We start from the raw sequence: 18,115 nt of genomic DNA, 5'->3' as shown, positions 1-18,115 counted from the left end.
TAGCATTATTAACAATTAATGACATAAAACACCAAAAGGCTAAATAGCAGTTACTTCCAGAGCAGCCTCACACCAACTTCAACAAACAGCATTTTCACATTTGACTCCACTGTGGACAGAACTGTATTTGGGGACCATGTGTTCTCTTTATTGCTCTTGTAGATGAAAAGCTTGCAAGCTGGCCTTTTGAGAAGTGGTGTCAGGATCTTTCCACAGTAAGCAAGCAAAGGGTACTTTGAGCCAGAAAGAACAACCAGCCCGTCGCCCCTGCACAGCCTGACCTATGGGCCACAGCTCTGCAGCCATTCCTAACAAGAATAGAAATCACTCTGATTTGGGAAGGTGGTTTCTGTTCTGTTCTCTGGAGGTATACACCTGTTTCAATATCATTTAATGTCTGTACCTGGAATATTTATATTGCAGGAATGTTTACTGTTCTTGGTAGGGGGATGTATGCAAATGCACCCTTAGGCATCGTGAACCCCTGTTTTCGGCTTTTTTTAACCCCTCTTCTGGGTAGCACAGTTGCCATATGTTCTACTGATGTATGATCACTTGGTTATTACAGACAAGGCATTTAAAGATCTATGTAATGCAGCTTGGTACAGTGTCTCTTTTCTCTGCCAAATCTAGCTAGGAACTCTGTTACATCTTTCAGTTCCACTGTTGAATGTGCTCTGTGCGGGACACATGAGTAGCTGGAGAGGCCAACATAGCATGAAGGACTCCTGTGAAATTCTGCCATATATGATGTCTTTCCCTAAAGAGGACTCTGTAGAGATCCTCATATTGCTGTCTTAAGTCTCTGCTCCTCAAGAAACTTTCTTCATTGTCCTGTAGAACAGAATGCTCTACCGTACTTAGCTTTCAATCTAAAGGATGTTAGAAAGAAGCAGACTGAGATCTACTGGGTGGCAATACTGCACAGGGGTGTGTATTGCTGCTGCTTAAAGTCAAAACAAAGTTCACAGGAAAATGCAAGGAAAGTAAGCAAGCAAAATCGATTTTAAATAACAATATGGCTTTAATAATCTCCTTCCATTATGTCTCCAAGACATGGCAAGCTCAGTGTTTTTGAAAACAATGTTTTTGAAAACAATAAATACAGACACAATGTTCACGCAAAATTAACGTTTCTAACCAGTTTAGTCCTGACAGATGATATGCAATGCAACCTTTTCTTCTCTCCTTTGAGGAAAGACTTTGCTGCAATGGCAGCCAAATTGCAGGAATTTTAACCTTATTGTACATAATTTTTTATTCAGAACAGTATTTGCAACAACTGATGTGTGAATTAATTTCATTCTTCCAACCAGCTATAGAACGCCCCTAATTCTCAAAAATGTATGTAAATTGCACCCTTGCCATTCAAATTACTTTAAAAATGTCTTCACAGGTATGTATTGCATATACAGACTACATGTTGCAGTAATTTCATTGCCTGTGTCCACTATTGAAATGAGATTTATAGAGTTTTTTTACAAAATATTAAGTAAAAAAAATCATAAGGCTATGGGTTATAACATATAAATAGAAATAATAGGTAAAAAAAGATCTATCGTGCATAACAACAATACAATACATCTGTGTAATGTCCAATTTCCTAGATTTTATTTTGGCCTGCCACACCATCCAGTTATTCTGGATTTAAACAGAAGCATACAACTAAACACAAGGAATTAGCATTATTTTACAGCTACATAGCACAGAAATTAAAATAGCAAAATTTTTGTGGTCTAGGCCATGAGTTTAGGAATGCAGAAAGGTTTTCTTCACAGTCCTGGAATGACAACACAGCTCTGCTCTCTAGGGTTTGAAAATGCTCTGTGATACCATTGTCCCAACAGAAAAATTCCTCTTTCTCTGGATGTGCCTTTTGCCTCTTGTACAGCCACAGAACTACAGAGCAGACACTCACTCAGTGCAGCTCATATCAGTTAATTCTTGTGCTATTTCTATGTATCAGAATGGTGTGTTTTAATTTTCTTGTTGAAAATCAGATTTTTAAAATACACATCAAAATCCCCCAAAAATTCCCGGGGTGGATTCCTGCTGATCCTGGTCATCACATTATTTATGTTAACAAGAGGAATCAATTAGTGGTTATAAGGTTTGATGTTACACATTGACGTTACGTCCTCAACTAAGAGGACACCTGGGGACAAAGGTGTGACTCCTCTTGCCATACACATCAGAGGATGTGCATGAAATGAATCAGCATATTGCCTCTGAGTATGAGGAAAAAAGGTAGATAATCATATGTGTAACTACAGAGCTCCAGAGAAATTCTTTAGTTTTTATATAGATCTGTCGTTAGTTCATTATAATCCTGTTAAATACAAGGAACTTTAAAAGATACTGCAACACTTGTCTGGAGTGAGGTGTGCTATTTTGAGGAGAAAAAAAAAGGACTTACTGATACGAGGTGAAAAGGGATACTTTTGGATTGTCAGGAGAAAGGAAAGCCTATCTTAACAGTGGAGTCTAAAGGATTCTATCTTAGCAAACAAAAGCTACAAGAGGGTTCTGTTTGATCTATAAAACAGAGTCAGATGAGAAGAATTGTATCTTAAACAACTGGGCATCAAAGATGCAAAAGACCCATATGTTCCTACCTAAATGTTGCATCTGCTAGAAATAATAATTTTCTGATGCTTGTGCCTCACTCGGGGAAGTGAGATTGCAGAAGAGGTTCCTGTGGGTCTCTGTGAGCAGGCTGAGGAAAGAAGGGAGATGCTGAAGGAGTCTGCACCTCATGGTGCCCAGGAGCAGGGGCTGGACTCTGTGAGCCAGGAAAACCTTGCAAATCTGGAGAATTGCTTGAGTACCAGAGAAGATATTTCATACAGCCTGGGTTCCTTCAGGATGCCAATAGAAAAGAAACCTGAAAGAGAAGTGGCTCCCAAAGATGGCTTTTCTTCTAGTACTTTAATGTTGCCAGTCATATGCTGGAGAGTCTTTTCCTGGCCGTAGTCCTTGCAGCATTTTTAGGAAGAGGTTTCTCTCTTATTAGTCTCTGCCCAGTCACTTGGGAATTGCAGTTCCCATTCATGGGGTTTTTTTCAGAATTACAGGAGTCTGAGACAGTAGCTTGGAAGCTGGAAGACTTTGAATCCAAAGAAATCTGACTAACAGCAACACTGCCTGCACTTTTGGAGGAATATGTGTAAATCATTTTGAGAAAGGCAGATTTTGTGTTTGTTTCTTGCTTGTAAATGATGACGTAGCACTTTGGAAGAAATGTGCAGCTGAGGATTCCATAATTGGATATTAAAACAACGATGATTTCCACTGCTGGCAAATATTTGCCGAATGTAGTTGCATAGACAGGGATAAATACAATCCAAGCTATAAAGTAAATTAACATGCCAAAGGTGATGAATTTAGCTTCATTGTAGTTCTCTGGTAACTTCCTACCTTTAAAGGCAAATATGAAGCAAATAAAGGCTAGGGTAGTGACGTAGCCCAGCATAATTCCAAAAGCCACAATAGAGCCCTCATTGCATTCCAGAAGTATTGCTCTTGGGATTGAGAAATTTTGCTTTACAAAAGGTGTCCTAAATATTAGCCAGAAGGTGCAAATGATAACTTGAATTCCAGTGCAGGTGACCACAATGGGAACAGGTTTATAGACACATTTCAAGAAATTCTGTAGCTTGGGGTCAAAGCTGAAGGCTAGTAAAATTTTTAGTGACTTTATTAAAATACATGAAACGCAGAGCGCGAAACTTATGCCAAAGAGGGCTTGCCTGGTTTTACATTTGAATTCTGTGGGTTCATCTATGAAGAAAACAGTGCTTAGAAAAATTAAGAAGTGACTGAAGAGAATAATGTAGCAGACAATCAGACCTCCAGATGCCTTCACAACCGGCGTGTTCAGGTTTTTAGTAAATATCACACTAATTGACAACACCAACATCACCCCGAAAGCCGAGAGGAGGAGGAGGAAAATAGCAAACCAGTCAGTCCAGGCGAGGAAGAGGATTGTCTTTCTGTAGCATGTGGAGCTGTTGACCGGCGCCCAGTAGGTTTTGTTGTTACATTGGTAGCAGTAATCCATATCTGAAAGCAGAAGAAAGAGGGAAGATAACGTCGAAAACCCGAAGTAAATAAACCGCGAAGTCGATTAGCGAGGCTTGAGATACAAGAGGAATGCGGGAAGCGATGCTGAGGGGGAAAATGGGGGCTGATTCCTTCTCACTGTCGCTCCCGCCGTCCAGGTGGAGGAGCTGCGGGGCTGCGGTGGCAGCGGAGGCTTCGGGAGAAGGAGCGGAGGAGGAGCGACCGCCAGCTGGGAGTAGGGATGCCTGCAGACAGGGGCAGGGAGGGGACAGGGGGAATGGGGAGGCTCCTAAAATCGCTTTGGTCACTGCTGACTGGTGATACGTGACCTGGCCAGAGCTCTGGACAGGCAGACTTTAACTGGAACCTGAACAACGACTCGAGAGTAAAGTGATTATCTTACAGAAACTGGAACGATGTTGCTTTTGTTTACCTTTTTTGACAAGAAGAAGCCCAGACAGCTTTTGAAACACAACAGCAAGAATAAATATTGAGTTAGATAATGCTTTGAAAAGTTATTTTTTCTTTAAAATTCTTATCTCCTGATACAGAGAACCTTCACAATTATTTTAATTAAAAAGCGAAAATTTAATTTCCTTCTGCTCTCTGGATATCAAAAGTACCTTATACTGCAAAGTTCTTAATTCCATCTCCTCGATTTCTCTTTTAAAAATTTTTGATTAAACCTATAGATGAACCGGTGGTAAAATACGTATCAGATTTGATAATAGAAAATATATTGCACAGTTTGATGTAACTTCACAGTTATATCAATTACTGCCTGGTAAGACAAGAGCTATACTGGTAAGTAAAATATATAACCCTTGACCTTCATCAGGTCATAGAATGATTTGGGTCCTAAGGGACTTTAAAGATCATTTGGTTCCAACTCCCCTGTCATGGGTAGGGACACCTCCCCTTAGACCAGTTTGCTCCAATCCCCATCCAACCTGGCCTTAAACACTTCCAGGGAGGGGGCAGCCACAAAGTCCCTGGGCAACCTGTATCAGTGTCTTGCCATCCTCATAATGAAAAATTTCTTCCTTATTGGACTGAGCATACTCCATAAAGATTGGGAAGCAAAACTCTATTTTCACAAGACTCTGTCTCACAGATGAGTCACCCAAACTTTCCATCCTAACAAAAGATAAGGCTAGTGAACTGGAAAATCAAATTGCTTTATGTTTGGTCTTCTAAAAAGCATTTAAACTAAGTTTTATGGGCTAAACACTCATATTGGAGAAACTGAGCCTAAACAAATATTTTAATTCCATTCCAAAGTTATACCCAAGGTTGCCAAGGCACAATATACCCAAACAAAGCAATTGTATTGATGTGTAAGTAAACCTTTATTTGGATCACAATTCCTTACCTGTTTTATTGCTGTAATGGTTTTCTGGGCAGTAAACACACTCATAGCAGCATGTATGTGGACTTTCTGTAACCTTTTTCATCTGTCCTGGCCTGCAGGGCTGGGAGCATGTTGACTGAACCTTCTGTAGTGTGGAGAGAACAGAAAAAAAAATCAGCTCAGGCATAACTAATTACTAAGAAACATGATAAGATGATGCTGAAAACAGGTATTGCAGTCTCCATGTTACTTGTATTTTCTCCACACAGTCAACAAGCGACAGGATGGGGCATTATCTATGGGATAATTTTATTCTGGGCCTTGAGTGCCAATCAGTGGAATAATCTGTAACCTTTAGAATCCAGATCAAAGTGCGTAACCCAGCTTTCAATCTGAAATTTAGATGGCTGAGGATTAGCTCCAAAGAAAGCCCAGAAGCATCTGGTGGGGGATTTGAGTGGCCTTCTTCACAAGTGAGACCCTGAAACCCTGCTCAGCTGCTCTGAGTGAATGGGAGACACTTTGGGTTGGGGGAGAAGACCAAGCAGGTGCCCTGCACTGCAGCTCCAATGTTCCTAACCCTTGGCAGCTCAACTCTAAGTCATAAAGCACCATACTGGGATACCTGGTCAGGGCCTTCTCTCAACCTCTGGGTTCAGGCCTTCCTCGCAAAGATGGTTTTGTTTTGTAAAAGGAGAGGCAGTTCTGAGGGATGCTGCTATTTCTTCTGTATCCAAGATGGCACTCACAAGGAGATGGAGAAATTTCCTTGCCATCCTCGTCTGTGCCACAAAGAGGGACAAGGTTTGACGTTTCTTCTTTCTTCAGCCTTTTCTGTCAGCTGAGTCCACTCACTGTGACTCCAATTCAAGCCATCTAGTAAGCAGCCTTGCCCCATCCCATTACTGATAAATGCTTGGAAGCACAGAAGTGCACAATAAACCAAGACCTTCACCCATGCACAGACAACAAATATCCATCTGGAACTAGTCATGGCTGCCCTCTAGTCCAGTCTATGCCAGTGCCAGGGCTCCAGGTGGTGTCACCTATCGCAGACTGCTTTAGCTGGGCTGACTCCAGCTCTAACAGGAGCAAATAATCAACAGAACTTTTCTCTTTCTTTCTTTTTTTTTTTTTCTTTTAAAATCAGTAAAGTCAACAGGTATGAGCATTCCTATGAAAAAATAAGTGGTAATGGTACTTGAGAGGGGGCTTTCATACACAGTCATTTTTTATTTTAAAGAACCTTTTCATGATTCTGAATTAGCATCCTTAAGACAGACATAACTTCTGATTTGATCATCTTAGGAAATTTTCTAGGAGCATTCTAAGGAAATAACTCAATTTCAAATCACTGGGCCTGTTTGCAGGCTACCATGCTTCCCAGGGTGTATGAAAGTCATTGAATAAACCCAGAGAGGATTCTTTGCTCTAAAAGAAGAACGTGAAATCACAGAAGATTTGTAGCTGACACACACTGTGGTTGCAAATACTGAGAGGGGGAGAAAAGATAAGAAACATATTCCACGTTATGTCAACAAATTAAAAGTTACCTTTAAACCCAGAAATTCTCTTCTTTTCTCATCATCCTCAAAGATAAAGCCACCTTTCTCTGGGTCATATTCTGCCATAGTGGTGATTTCCATGTGGCCATCAATTTCTTTCCAAAGAAGTACATCGTAACTGGTTCTCATATCTCCATTGGCATCAAACTTGATTTCTTTGCCACCATCCACAAATGAAACTTTTTTAAGTTCTTCAAGGAGCTGAACATAAATATAGGGAACAGTAACATACAGCTATATAATGTCAGTGCAATAAACTCAATAGTTTAACATCTGTATGGTAACATTAAGTTAATAAGAAATTTTACTGTTTAATGGTAAAAGAAATCTTAATAATAAGTCTTTTTTATAATGGTTTAATTTGATATCCAACAGAATTCTATATTCAGAAAACCCTTTTGACCTTAAAAATCTGTTAATAAAAAAAAAATCATTATTTCTTAACTCTATGCAATGTGTACAAACACGTTAGTATTTTTTCCAGCCTTGGAAATTTTGGTGCCATAAAAGACAAGAAAGGATTTTTGCTTGCAAGAACTAATGTCCTTTTGGAACTCCCCTTCTTGTAAAGAACAACTACAAGAACAACATTTGCTCCTGTCACTACCTTAGTGTCACCAGTGGGCAACATTTTCTTTCAGGGTAACCTCCTCCAACATGTCTGGAAATACCTAACATTATTGGCAGCTGAGACTCTGCCTGATATTGTGTATTGCAAAGCAAGACTCAGAACTGCTAAATGAACAATACTTGCCAGTTTGCTCAGATGAAGTGATCAATGGCACAATGGCAATAAACAGCAAGGCCTTATTTGATAGATTGTAAGAAATATCAGAACAGCCACACTTTGATAAGGCGACAGCCCAGCTTCATATTGCATCTCATTCTGTTTAACAGGAAGAAATTTCTCTCTCCTTCATCACAAACAGCCAAATATAAAAGCTCCTTGTGAATCTAGAAAAGGATAGTTTAAAGCACATGTAACCCTCTCCCAGTTCATGGGAAGGGCTATCATTAGCTTTATCCCTTTGCAGGACAGGGATTTTGGCAACAGGTACTAACAATAAAAAACCCAGAGATTTTGGTGAAAGGCTGAAATTACCTGCTCTTTGAAAAGCTCACTCCTACATGGAGTATATTTGTGACATCTGTAGCATTTGGTGAACATACTAACAAGTACATCAATAGGCTTTGTCAAAGACATGCATGCAATGGATCTGGTTTATATGACATTATTTTTTCATGTATAAAATACATTTTTTTAGAGTTCATGTAGTCTAACTGTATCTCTACTGATTTATGAAGAACCTAAGTGTGCTTCTAAGATTGCATTTGAGTTGTATGCTGTGTAGAACTGGAATTTTTTAATTGTATGTAATCAGGTTAGTAATTTAATCTTCCTTCTCCACTTCTCAAATGTCTCTAACAATATGGGAACATCAGAGCTTTGTGACTATATCTTGGGCTTCAGACAGAAGTATCTAATAATTAACAACATTTTGATGTAACTGATGGCTACCTTTGCAAAGTCTGTAACACCAGTGACTGTCATTTCTCTGTATGTGAAGATTTTTGAATTATTTGCATCCTAAGCTTTGCATATATATCCATTTTTAGAGGGTCTAAATTTAGTATAAAGGAACTGTATTAAGCAAACATCGCAAGGGAAATAACTCTTTCCATTGTCTTCATGAGTGGTTAGCCTCTCAATAGGATTTTTAATTTGGGTTGTCTGGGATTTAATGCAATGATGATGTACATGCAGCTCCATAAAGTCTCATCATCTGCAGAGCAGTCCTGAATTTGTCACATTTGTATTTACAAATTCATGTAAGAATATGAACATAACTGGCTTTATTTTTTTCAAATCCCCTATCTTGGTTTGACCTGCCCTGACCTAGGACAAGAGGTCAGAGCAAGCCGAAGTGCTTTTCAGTGGTTGTTTGACTTTTAAATGAACTTTTGTTTAATCCTTTCAGTAAAAGTGTGTAAAAGTGAATACTCCTAAGCAGGTTCTCAGGTAAAAGGTCAGGTCAGGTTTACTTGTCTGATTTTTCCTCTTCTTTTCCCACCCACTAGAATTTGATAACAAGTACCTCACTCATCTTAGACTGTGCCTAATTTTCCTACCAGTCACTTCAGTGTAAATCAAGATCAGACTGGAGAATAGTCTGTTGCATTTTCTTTCTCAAGTAAAGATACATTGCAGAGGAAAATACCTGAATTCAGACAAAACAGAGACAATGGTGAGAAAGAAAAATTGAAACCCTTTGGTGGATGCTCCTACCCCACAAGATCCCTGTATCTCAAGAGCACTCATTGCTCTGTGTTACAGTGGTTTGCAGTAACTGGACCAACCAATGGTAGCTGTATAGCTGGTAGGCCAACTGTAGATTATTATTTTACGTACTACATAATACATCTTATTCCATCACACGTGAGTAGCTAGTGAGATGTTCCAGCAAGGCACCTACGGACTGGAGCCTTCATCCACATTGGTGCCTACTCTATATGCTTTTTGAAGGTGATGGGGGAAGTGCTAGGGTACCTAATGAAGCCCACCAGTTAGCCTACCAGATCCCTTCTGCACCTGTGGATGTGTTTACAGCTGTTTCCATTGCATCCATGAAGGAGGAAACAGTGGGCATGCAGTTATTCATGGTCAGGTAGCTATCTGTATCTGAGATCCAGTATTTGTTCTCTACCTACAGCAGTGTCATGTGGCTTACAGCCAGGAGCTTCTGTGTCCACATGATCCTAAAGAGGGAGGTAAAACTGGGTTTCTCATTCTCAGCACTACAGCAGTTAAATACTGCTTCTCTAGCACATTTGGCTGTGATTTCAATTGGTGATGAAATGCAGGAACAGGAGTAAAAAGTGATTTAGCAAAAGGACCAAACTAGTAAATCCAGAAAGATGGGAGCAAAAATGAAAGTTCTGCAGAGAATTAGACCTGAAAGAATTAACATCATACCTCCCAAGGAGTGAAGGAGGAGGGATCCTTGCAGTTTCTGTCCTTGCATTGCCCTTTAATGGCGTGAGCAATGGCATATACTGCAAGTATAGTACTGTGGATAAATCCCGGTTCAATGTTAGTGTTCAAAAAATCATCCCTCCAGATCTGGTCTTTATTTTCAACATTTTGCAATAAATCATCCTGGGACTGGTTTGAAATGCATGTTTGAAAATCGTGGTAATCCAGATGAGCACAGAGCGACAAAAGCATGATATATTCATGTAAAAATTTGTTGTTGTCAGTGGGCTTTTCGCGAAGGTTTCTCAGAAAATCTTGGAATGTGGAGATGTCTCCACTTTTAAATCCAAATCCCACAATGGTCCCCAGTTGTCTGATATTGGGAATTGTACTGATTTTGACTGCAGTCGACCAATTATCACTCGCAATCCAGATTTTATTTACATTCTTCTCAATTGCCTTCTTAAATAGTTTGAGGACATGGAACTGTCTCATAAAGACAACGATAACATTTACTCTGGTTTCCTTGACAATCTTCTCAATGGCATAATCAACTTTGGTGTGAAAGGTGTTGTCAGAGAGATAGGCAGGCAACATTTCTTTAAAAGCAATGCAAACATTGTTTGCCATGGCCTGAACCCCAAAGCTCTCCAGAGCAAAGCGTCCATTGTCATCATCAGTGGCTATTACTCCAATCCAGTTCCACCCAGACTCACAGATCAAACGGATCATTGCTCTTGTCTGATGGAAATCACTGGGGATTGTCCTGAAGAAAGAAGGAAACCGGATTTTGTCACTGAGGATTTCAGCTGATGACACAGGACTCACCTAGGGAGAGCGAACAATTCAGTTATGGAAGAGACCTCCTGCAAAGGGTGCCAAGAGATCCAAAACTGCTACAATTGCTTTTTTCTCCAGCCTGACCCAGGGGTCCCTCCTGCTCTGACTGAATATCAATAAGGTGGAGCCAAATAGGGCAGGGTCCCTTATTCTGCTATTCAAATGCAGACTCATGCCCAGCACTACTTCCACTACTTTCATCCCCATGCACATAATTATTTCAGTGAAGGCAGAAAATAAAACCTTTTAAAACGGTTATGGAAATTATGCTGGTATAAGAATTCTGGTTTACTCTGTGCAGATACAGTCAACATGCTAAAACAACATTTAAAATATTGGAAGCATTAAGTATTTTTGAGTTATTATTCAAACTGCTGGTACCCTTACATTTTGCAGTATTTTTCTAAGACTGTGTATGTTAGTGTTGTTCACCCACATATATATTTTCTCTCCAAGATTTAATTAATGTCCTCTGTTATAGGACCTTCCCAGAAATATAAACAGCAATTGGTACTTCAGAATGTCATTACCCTTTCCCAGAATAGATTTATTACCTTTTCCTTGTGCATGCAGCTAGAAAAAAAGTAAATGAAACATTGCTATTTAAATCTCTTTATTTGTAATAATTTTCTATTTGTTTGTTGGAGGTTTTTTCCTATATTTACATTTCATACATTGCTTGACAGGTCTTAAGAAATAAATCTTAAGTTTTCCAGAAGCAGAGTCACCTGTCTGGAGGGGATACCAGATGTTATTGATGTCAGAAGATTACAGGTGTTATTGATTAAAGAAAATCCACTGAGTCACCTTTTCCATCTCTACATCCTGATGTAGCTTTGTTTCATCACTTGCCTTTTGACTATGTTCAAGTGTGCCATTTTAGTTTTCATACTTACTATGGCTCCTGTGGTGGAGCTGGAGGTCATAATTACTTCCTACCATTGCAGAAGAGAAGATTCAGTTAGAAGTTATGTCTAGTTCAGATTTTTTGTCTTTTGCACATGTTTGGTTACGATGATGCTACTTTGAAGTCAAGTAGTTTATGTCAAATAGCAAGACCCAGCATGCAAGACAGGATGGTGTGGAAGGGGGATCTCCTTTTTGCTTTCTGGTCCTGACCTTGACTCCAACTCTTTTACATGGTGAAAGTAGAAATATAAGTACTGGCCTAAGTGCCAGCGGGGGACTGTACTAGCCCTGAAGAGGTCAGAAATAGATAAGTATGTTTTGGGAAAGACTAGTGTAGATTCAGAGAGTCATATTCCCTCTTTTCTATACCTCTTTTCTATAATTGCTTGAAGGAATAACAGAAGTAAAAATGAATTTTAGTGCAATAGTACTCACTTCCCTGTGCACTGTCATAGCAGATTCCAAAATCTAATCCATCTCAGGCAGGAAAGACTTTTCAAATTTCTGGCCAAATTTGATTTTGTTATTTTTTTGACTTGATATGGATATTGTCATATTCACCATTAGGCATTTATGCTGCTTTGTTGCCTGAACAAAGTCATTGAGTATCATGCAAGGTACACTGGAGCAAACCACGGAGTGTATCTGGAGGTACATTACAATGCAGGACTGCCTAATGAAACTGCCAGACTGACAGGAGCCCAGCTTTATCCTGAAATAGCACTCAGAGGCATGTGCCTTGGGCATGTAGAATCATAGAATCATTTTGGTTGGAAAACACGTTTAAAGTCATCAAGTGTAACCATTAACCTCATATTGCCAAGTTCCTGCTAAGTGCCACATCTACACATCCTTTAAATGACTCCAGAGGTGGTGACTTGACCGTCTCCCTGGGCAGCCTATTCCAGTGCCTGACAACCTTTTTGAGTGAAGAATTTTTTCCTAATATCCAATCCAAACCTCCCCTGGCAAAACCTGGGGCTATTTCCTCTTGACCTACCACTTGTTACTTGGAACCCCAACACCCAACTTGATACAATCCCTCAGGTAGCTGCAGAGAGGGATAAGGTCTCAGCCTCCTCTTCTCCAGACTGAACAACCCCAGTTCCTTCAGCTGCTCTGCATGAGATTTGTACTCTAGACCCTTCACCAGCTTTGTTGCCCTTTTTGGACAAACTTCAGTCCCTCAATGTTCTTCTGGTGGGGGGGGGGGCAAAACCTGAACAGAGTATTTGAGGTGTGGCCTTAACAGTGTCACGTACAGGGGGAAAAGAAGGGATATAAAATATCCCTTAATGCCTTTGTTTATACTAGTGAATCAAGCCCTCTGTTTGGAGTTGAATAACACCTGTCTTGAGGTCCTTCTGTTGAGCCAAATCCAGCCCTCTAGCAAACATGGTTTTCACAGACCCTATGATCAGAGACACATCTTTATTCTAAGCATGGAAAAAATGACCCTGTGTCCAGAATGAAATAATTCCCTTAAGCCTACCTGTGGGATCAGTTGCAAAGCCAGCAGCCTTGAAACTGCCATCGACACCTCAGAGTAGGTGGCTCCAGTGACTGCCTTAATTCTCGGGATGTAATCTGTGTAGTTACACTTGAACTCTACAACATCCTCAGAAGAGTTGTACTTAGACAGAAACCTCAGAGCAGATGCCATGCCTTTTGTGACTTCTGCACACGTGTCATAAATTTCATAGCCCAGAGTGACTCCAGATAACAGGGTTGAATTGTTGATCGTTTCAATAGCGTGTATCATCGCGAGTGTCTGAAGAAAAAACTGAATTTCGAAGCTGTCAAGAAACACAGAAATTTTATTTCAGAAACAAGTTGCTGGGAATAAGGCCAAAGTAAAGTCTTTTTTGAGCATATCCCTTAGAACCTGAAAATTACTGAAAAGAAAAGATAGCTAGTTTGTTTTGGGGGATTTGCTTCAGGTTTAGTGCACAAAAGATTAAAAATCATTTTTTTATCTCACATAAGTGGGAGGTTAAGCAAAATAAAGACAAAATTTAAAATGTACCTGGATAAAAATGTTTTCCTGAAAAAACAGGTACTAAACCCCAAATTTCATGGTATAAGAAAAATTCTAAGTTTTCTTTCGGGAAGCAACTGTCAAAATCAGGTTCTTTGAATTTACTCCACCTGTCCAATAAACTTTCAAAATATCTATTTACTTCCATTAAAAACATGAAACAGAGAGAATACTACATATTGCAGAATACAAGTAAATATTTCAGGGGTTGATGTCTTCTATCTGTTTCATCAATGTTCCTAAAATCCTCTCTAAAGTTGATAAAATCATTGCAGTTATTCCTCCTACCTCCAGTGGATACTACAACTGATGCTTAATCAGAATGGTGCTAGCACACAATATCTGAAATATAACCAATCCTACACTCTTGCAAGCTTCTTTAAAATTTACAGATCTTGCAAATTAAATTAAATTTCAAATGGGCCTCAGCCAAATTATGACTCCATAAAAAAAAAATAATGGAAGACTGACAAAATAATCAACTTTGTCACCATTTTGATATAAATCCAGATGGATACCTGTATGTCCAGCTGATTATTAGACTCAGGTGTGGGGTTAAGTTGCATGTAAAATTAAAGTAAAATTTGAGGATTTTCACCTGTATTAAAATTAAACAAAATGTGCATTTGGAATTCCTGAGCTTAGGAAAGCATTATCATGGAATAAAAGTTCTTCACCAGCTTCCCTTGCACCCTTTCCAGAAAAACTTATGTTTCAAATACAGTAGGATGTGAAGCCAACAAAATAAATATTTTGATGCATAGTCTGAAGCCAAAGGCATACATGACATGGTATCTGTATATATAGTCTATCTATCTTATAACATAACGGCAAAACTATAATACAAAGTATAATAACTACAGTAATTATTATAATAATTACAAACTTGTCAGCAAGGTACCATCACACATTACAACTGATCTGCTCTGTGAGGTAGGGGACATACCAAGGTAAAATGTGCTTAGCTACCACAGAACAGTTTGCTTCTGTGCAAATCCTGTAGATTCAATTTCATATCAAATGATGAACAATTGCAAGGCAGAGAACTTCAGATATATTGCAATAAATTAGTGCTTGCAAGGAAATTAAATAATTGTTCAACACAACCCCACAGACCTACTTGTTTATATATGAAGAATGAAACAGGATCAAATACTCATTCCCTTTCTCAGGCAGCCCCAGTACTTTTTGCTGTAACTCTGCCACACTTTGTCATCCTGTATTAATTTACGCACAGTTTATGTGACGGTCTCTTTAGAGACTAAGAACTGAAAGAGGAACAGATTTTGTTGGTCTTACTATAAGAAGCACATGCTCAATGTTAGTGATCTCTTCCTTGCTATTTATGTAATTTTTGGTATTACTCACCCAGCGCAGTTCTGAATTACTGGCTTGATGGGATGTTCTTCTGAATGCAGCATTTCGCTGTGCACTGCAAACAAGCCTCCAATAACAATGTCCCCTGGAGAACTGGCACCCACTAAGTCATGAGTATTCTGGCAAGACAGAACCATATCAGTGCTGATCACAAAGCAGGGGATCAAAAAGCTAACGAATGCCATGTTTCTATTTCACTTGCTCACTACCAGCTTTAAAGTCAATTAAGCAAGCTGCAGAGCCAACCAGGGCTCCTATGTCATCTATAAACAGCAGCAAAGGAGAAAAAAGCTGCACTCAAAAGTTAGTCACACCTCATAAGGTGCTTGTATTTGCTTCACTGGAGGCTATTTTGCCAAAGGTACTGAAGCAATACTGTCACATAAAATGTGAGGGTGTAGGGGTGTGAGAGTACAGAGGGAGGGGAAAAGATAGACGAGTTTAAAAGGAAATGTTGGACAGAAACTCTGGTCCGCTGTGTTCAGAGTTCATTGTGCTTTATCTGAAACACATGGCAAATATATTTTGTATTTGGGCTTTTCTTGAATACCTTCCAACTGAGTACAGGGTGACAAGAAGCAGCCACGTAATATGGTAAATGATATTGCTGTGACCACATTTTGGGGATCTGGTCCAAAGAGTACTGAAAAAAGACCCCGTTGCACAGAGTGCTTTAGGTCAGACGCTGGTCCCAAAAGACTACCCCAAAACTATCAAAAGACTTCTTTTATCTAAGATATTTCCTTATACTCTTAAAAATCTTTGTATAGAAGCAGTTTTGATAAGCTAAGATTCATGGTTCTGATGCACACACAGCTTCTAGAAACCTCAGTGGGCTTTGGATCAGGTGCTGTATTTACAAGCCAGATCACTCCTGCTGATGGTTAACCTGATAAACACAGAACAGTGGGAAAACAATATGAGTTCTATTTTTTTGTCAGGGGGCAACTAGACTCTCTACCACCCCTGACTGAAAAGAGCAGCACACAAGCAGCAGCTCCTGGGATGTAGGAGGTGCAGGCAGTAGCTGCTTCTTGCTGCCACCCTTCCCCTCAGATTCACAGGAATCAGATGCTGCACCAGAAAGGATCTGGGGAAAAGATAAACAGAGGCTGGCCTTCCAGCTTTCATAAACTCCAACCACAAGCACCAAAGCAAACCTCTTTAGGACAGAAACATCACAGATGCTACTAAGCAATATCAACTTACGTAAGAGACACAGATTTGGCAGCGATCCCTTTCTGTCTGTGACATTGCCTTGTTTCTCTGTTTTCTTATAATGGCTTCTTCAGATTTTGCTTCTTTTGGTAGTATGCCAAAACATTCTCAGAAGAATAGGGTCAGTCATACTGTTTAGAATGTATGATTATACTATAAAAAAGATGAGTTTTACACAGAAAATTTGAATCAAGGATTGTTTTACAGCAAGCAAAAAAAGAGAAATAAGATTTCTGCTACACAGTCTTTCTGATAAGCATAATGCATAGCATGTAATTATTTGAATTATTATATTTTGCTTTATTTACTCACCAGTCTCTTAGTTCTTTTACAACAGAGATACTTCTTGCAAAAGCAAATGCAAATGTCAATACCATCTAAATGTAAATCCCAATTATAATATAACAGTGTGTGCTGCTTTCCTGCTTTCTTTATTTCCACGTGGCATTCTTACTGCTGGGTCAGGGCCTATAGCAAACAGCTGCCTGCATTTTCTTCTATGTATCTGATCAAACGCATTTATGGACAGACAAAGATATTCGTTTATTTTGCTTCTGTGCTGCTGTCCAGTTATTCCAAAGATTCTCCTCTTATAGCAGCATAAAGATAGTTAAACTCTGGTCCTGAGTTATGAGACATTCACTTGTAAATATTCATGTTCTTATTTGTTTCCATCCAGGTGATGCACCCAAAAGCCTGGCTCCATATACCCATGTGTTTCTGTTTCCCTGGCTTTGCAAATAATTTTGTCTATAAACATTCTGTATATATTATGTAGCTAAAGCATAAGATTTGAGCTAGACATTTCCTCAAGCAAGACACAAGAAATACTCAGCCACATGCCTCTAGTATAAAATGTAACTTTTACTGACCTAACACTACGTACTGCATTTTAGGATTTATTGGAAATACAGTACTTATAATTGGAAACTTCAGACTTATGATGATTTATTATTAGAAGCAGAAAAGAAAGTTTATTCTTGGCAGTCTCTAAAAAGCTATTAATTTCTATAGAAAAGAATTTTGCCTACAAACAAAAATTCTTACTTGTTCACTCTGGAAAGTAGAAGTTGGCAAAACAAACACCACATATAATTGGTGCATAATTTAATGTTATTTATAAAAACACCACAAAATGAGGTGTACTTGAAACTCATCTACATTGACTTTACATGACAATGTAGAGCATTTTCACAGGGAAGGGGTTTTATTCTTATTCTTTGTCTTCAAGACCTATATCTCATAATTACTGCTCATGATGAGAAGTACTTAGAAGGATTATTAAGATAGCTCAGCCTAGCCTAGTACTGCAGAATTAACTGGAAATGTATACAAATACCTTTAAGTATTGGTACATAAGTGCCAATAAGTGTATAGTACAAAATGTTATTTGCTTAAAATTTATCGACATACTATTGTAACATTGCTAGACTTTCACAGTTGTCTCCATAGGAGTATTTCCTGGTAGGCAGAATCAAGCACAGGATTCAGGGGAAACCCTGATGTACCATCACCTCTAGAAAGCAGCCTTTAATGGGCTGGGCAAAGGCAGAAAACAGCAGGTAGCAAACCTAGGGCTACTCTAGGAACCAGAGAGGAATTCTAAGAGGCTTTGAAGGATTTGATGGAAGATGAAGGTACTCTGTATTATTTTAGTATCTCTGTATGACCAAAAGTTACCTACTGCATTGCAAAAATGTCTACTTCTTTCACCTGAGCTTCAGCTTCCCTTTGAGAAGGACCAGTAGGTGGGTTTTAGAAGCTGACCCTGTCAAGCTCAG

General features: G+C 39.2%; 1 protein-coding gene across 1 annotated transcript; it reads right to left on the bottom strand.

Annotated features, from left to right (window-relative positions):
- Nucleotides 1-1,303: 1,303 nt before the first annotated feature.
- On the bottom strand, nt 1,304-15,445 carry GPRC6A (G protein-coupled receptor class C group 6 member A). The gene is made up of 6 exons (XM_071741092.1): nt 15,108-15,445; nt 13,194-13,497; nt 9,953-10,780; nt 6,967-7,179; nt 5,435-5,558; nt 1,304-4,062 (listed from the first exon to the last, which is right to left on the bottom strand). Exons 1-6 carry the CDS (start codon nt 15,299-15,301, stop codon nt 2,942-2,944), a joined length of 2,784 nt encoding a protein of 927 aa, XP_071597193.1. The 5' UTR covers nt 15,302-15,445; the 3' UTR covers nt 1,304-2,941.
- Nucleotides 15,446-18,115: the final 2,670 nt, after the last annotated feature.

The sequence above is a fragment of the Heliangelus exortis genome, chromosome 3, assembly GCF_036169615.1.
Source record: "Heliangelus exortis chromosome 3, bHelExo1.hap1, whole genome shotgun sequence".
Taxonomy (NCBI): Eukaryota; Metazoa; Chordata; class Aves; order Apodiformes; family Trochilidae; genus Heliangelus; species Heliangelus exortis.
This window is presented reverse-complemented; position numbering and strand designations above follow the sequence as displayed.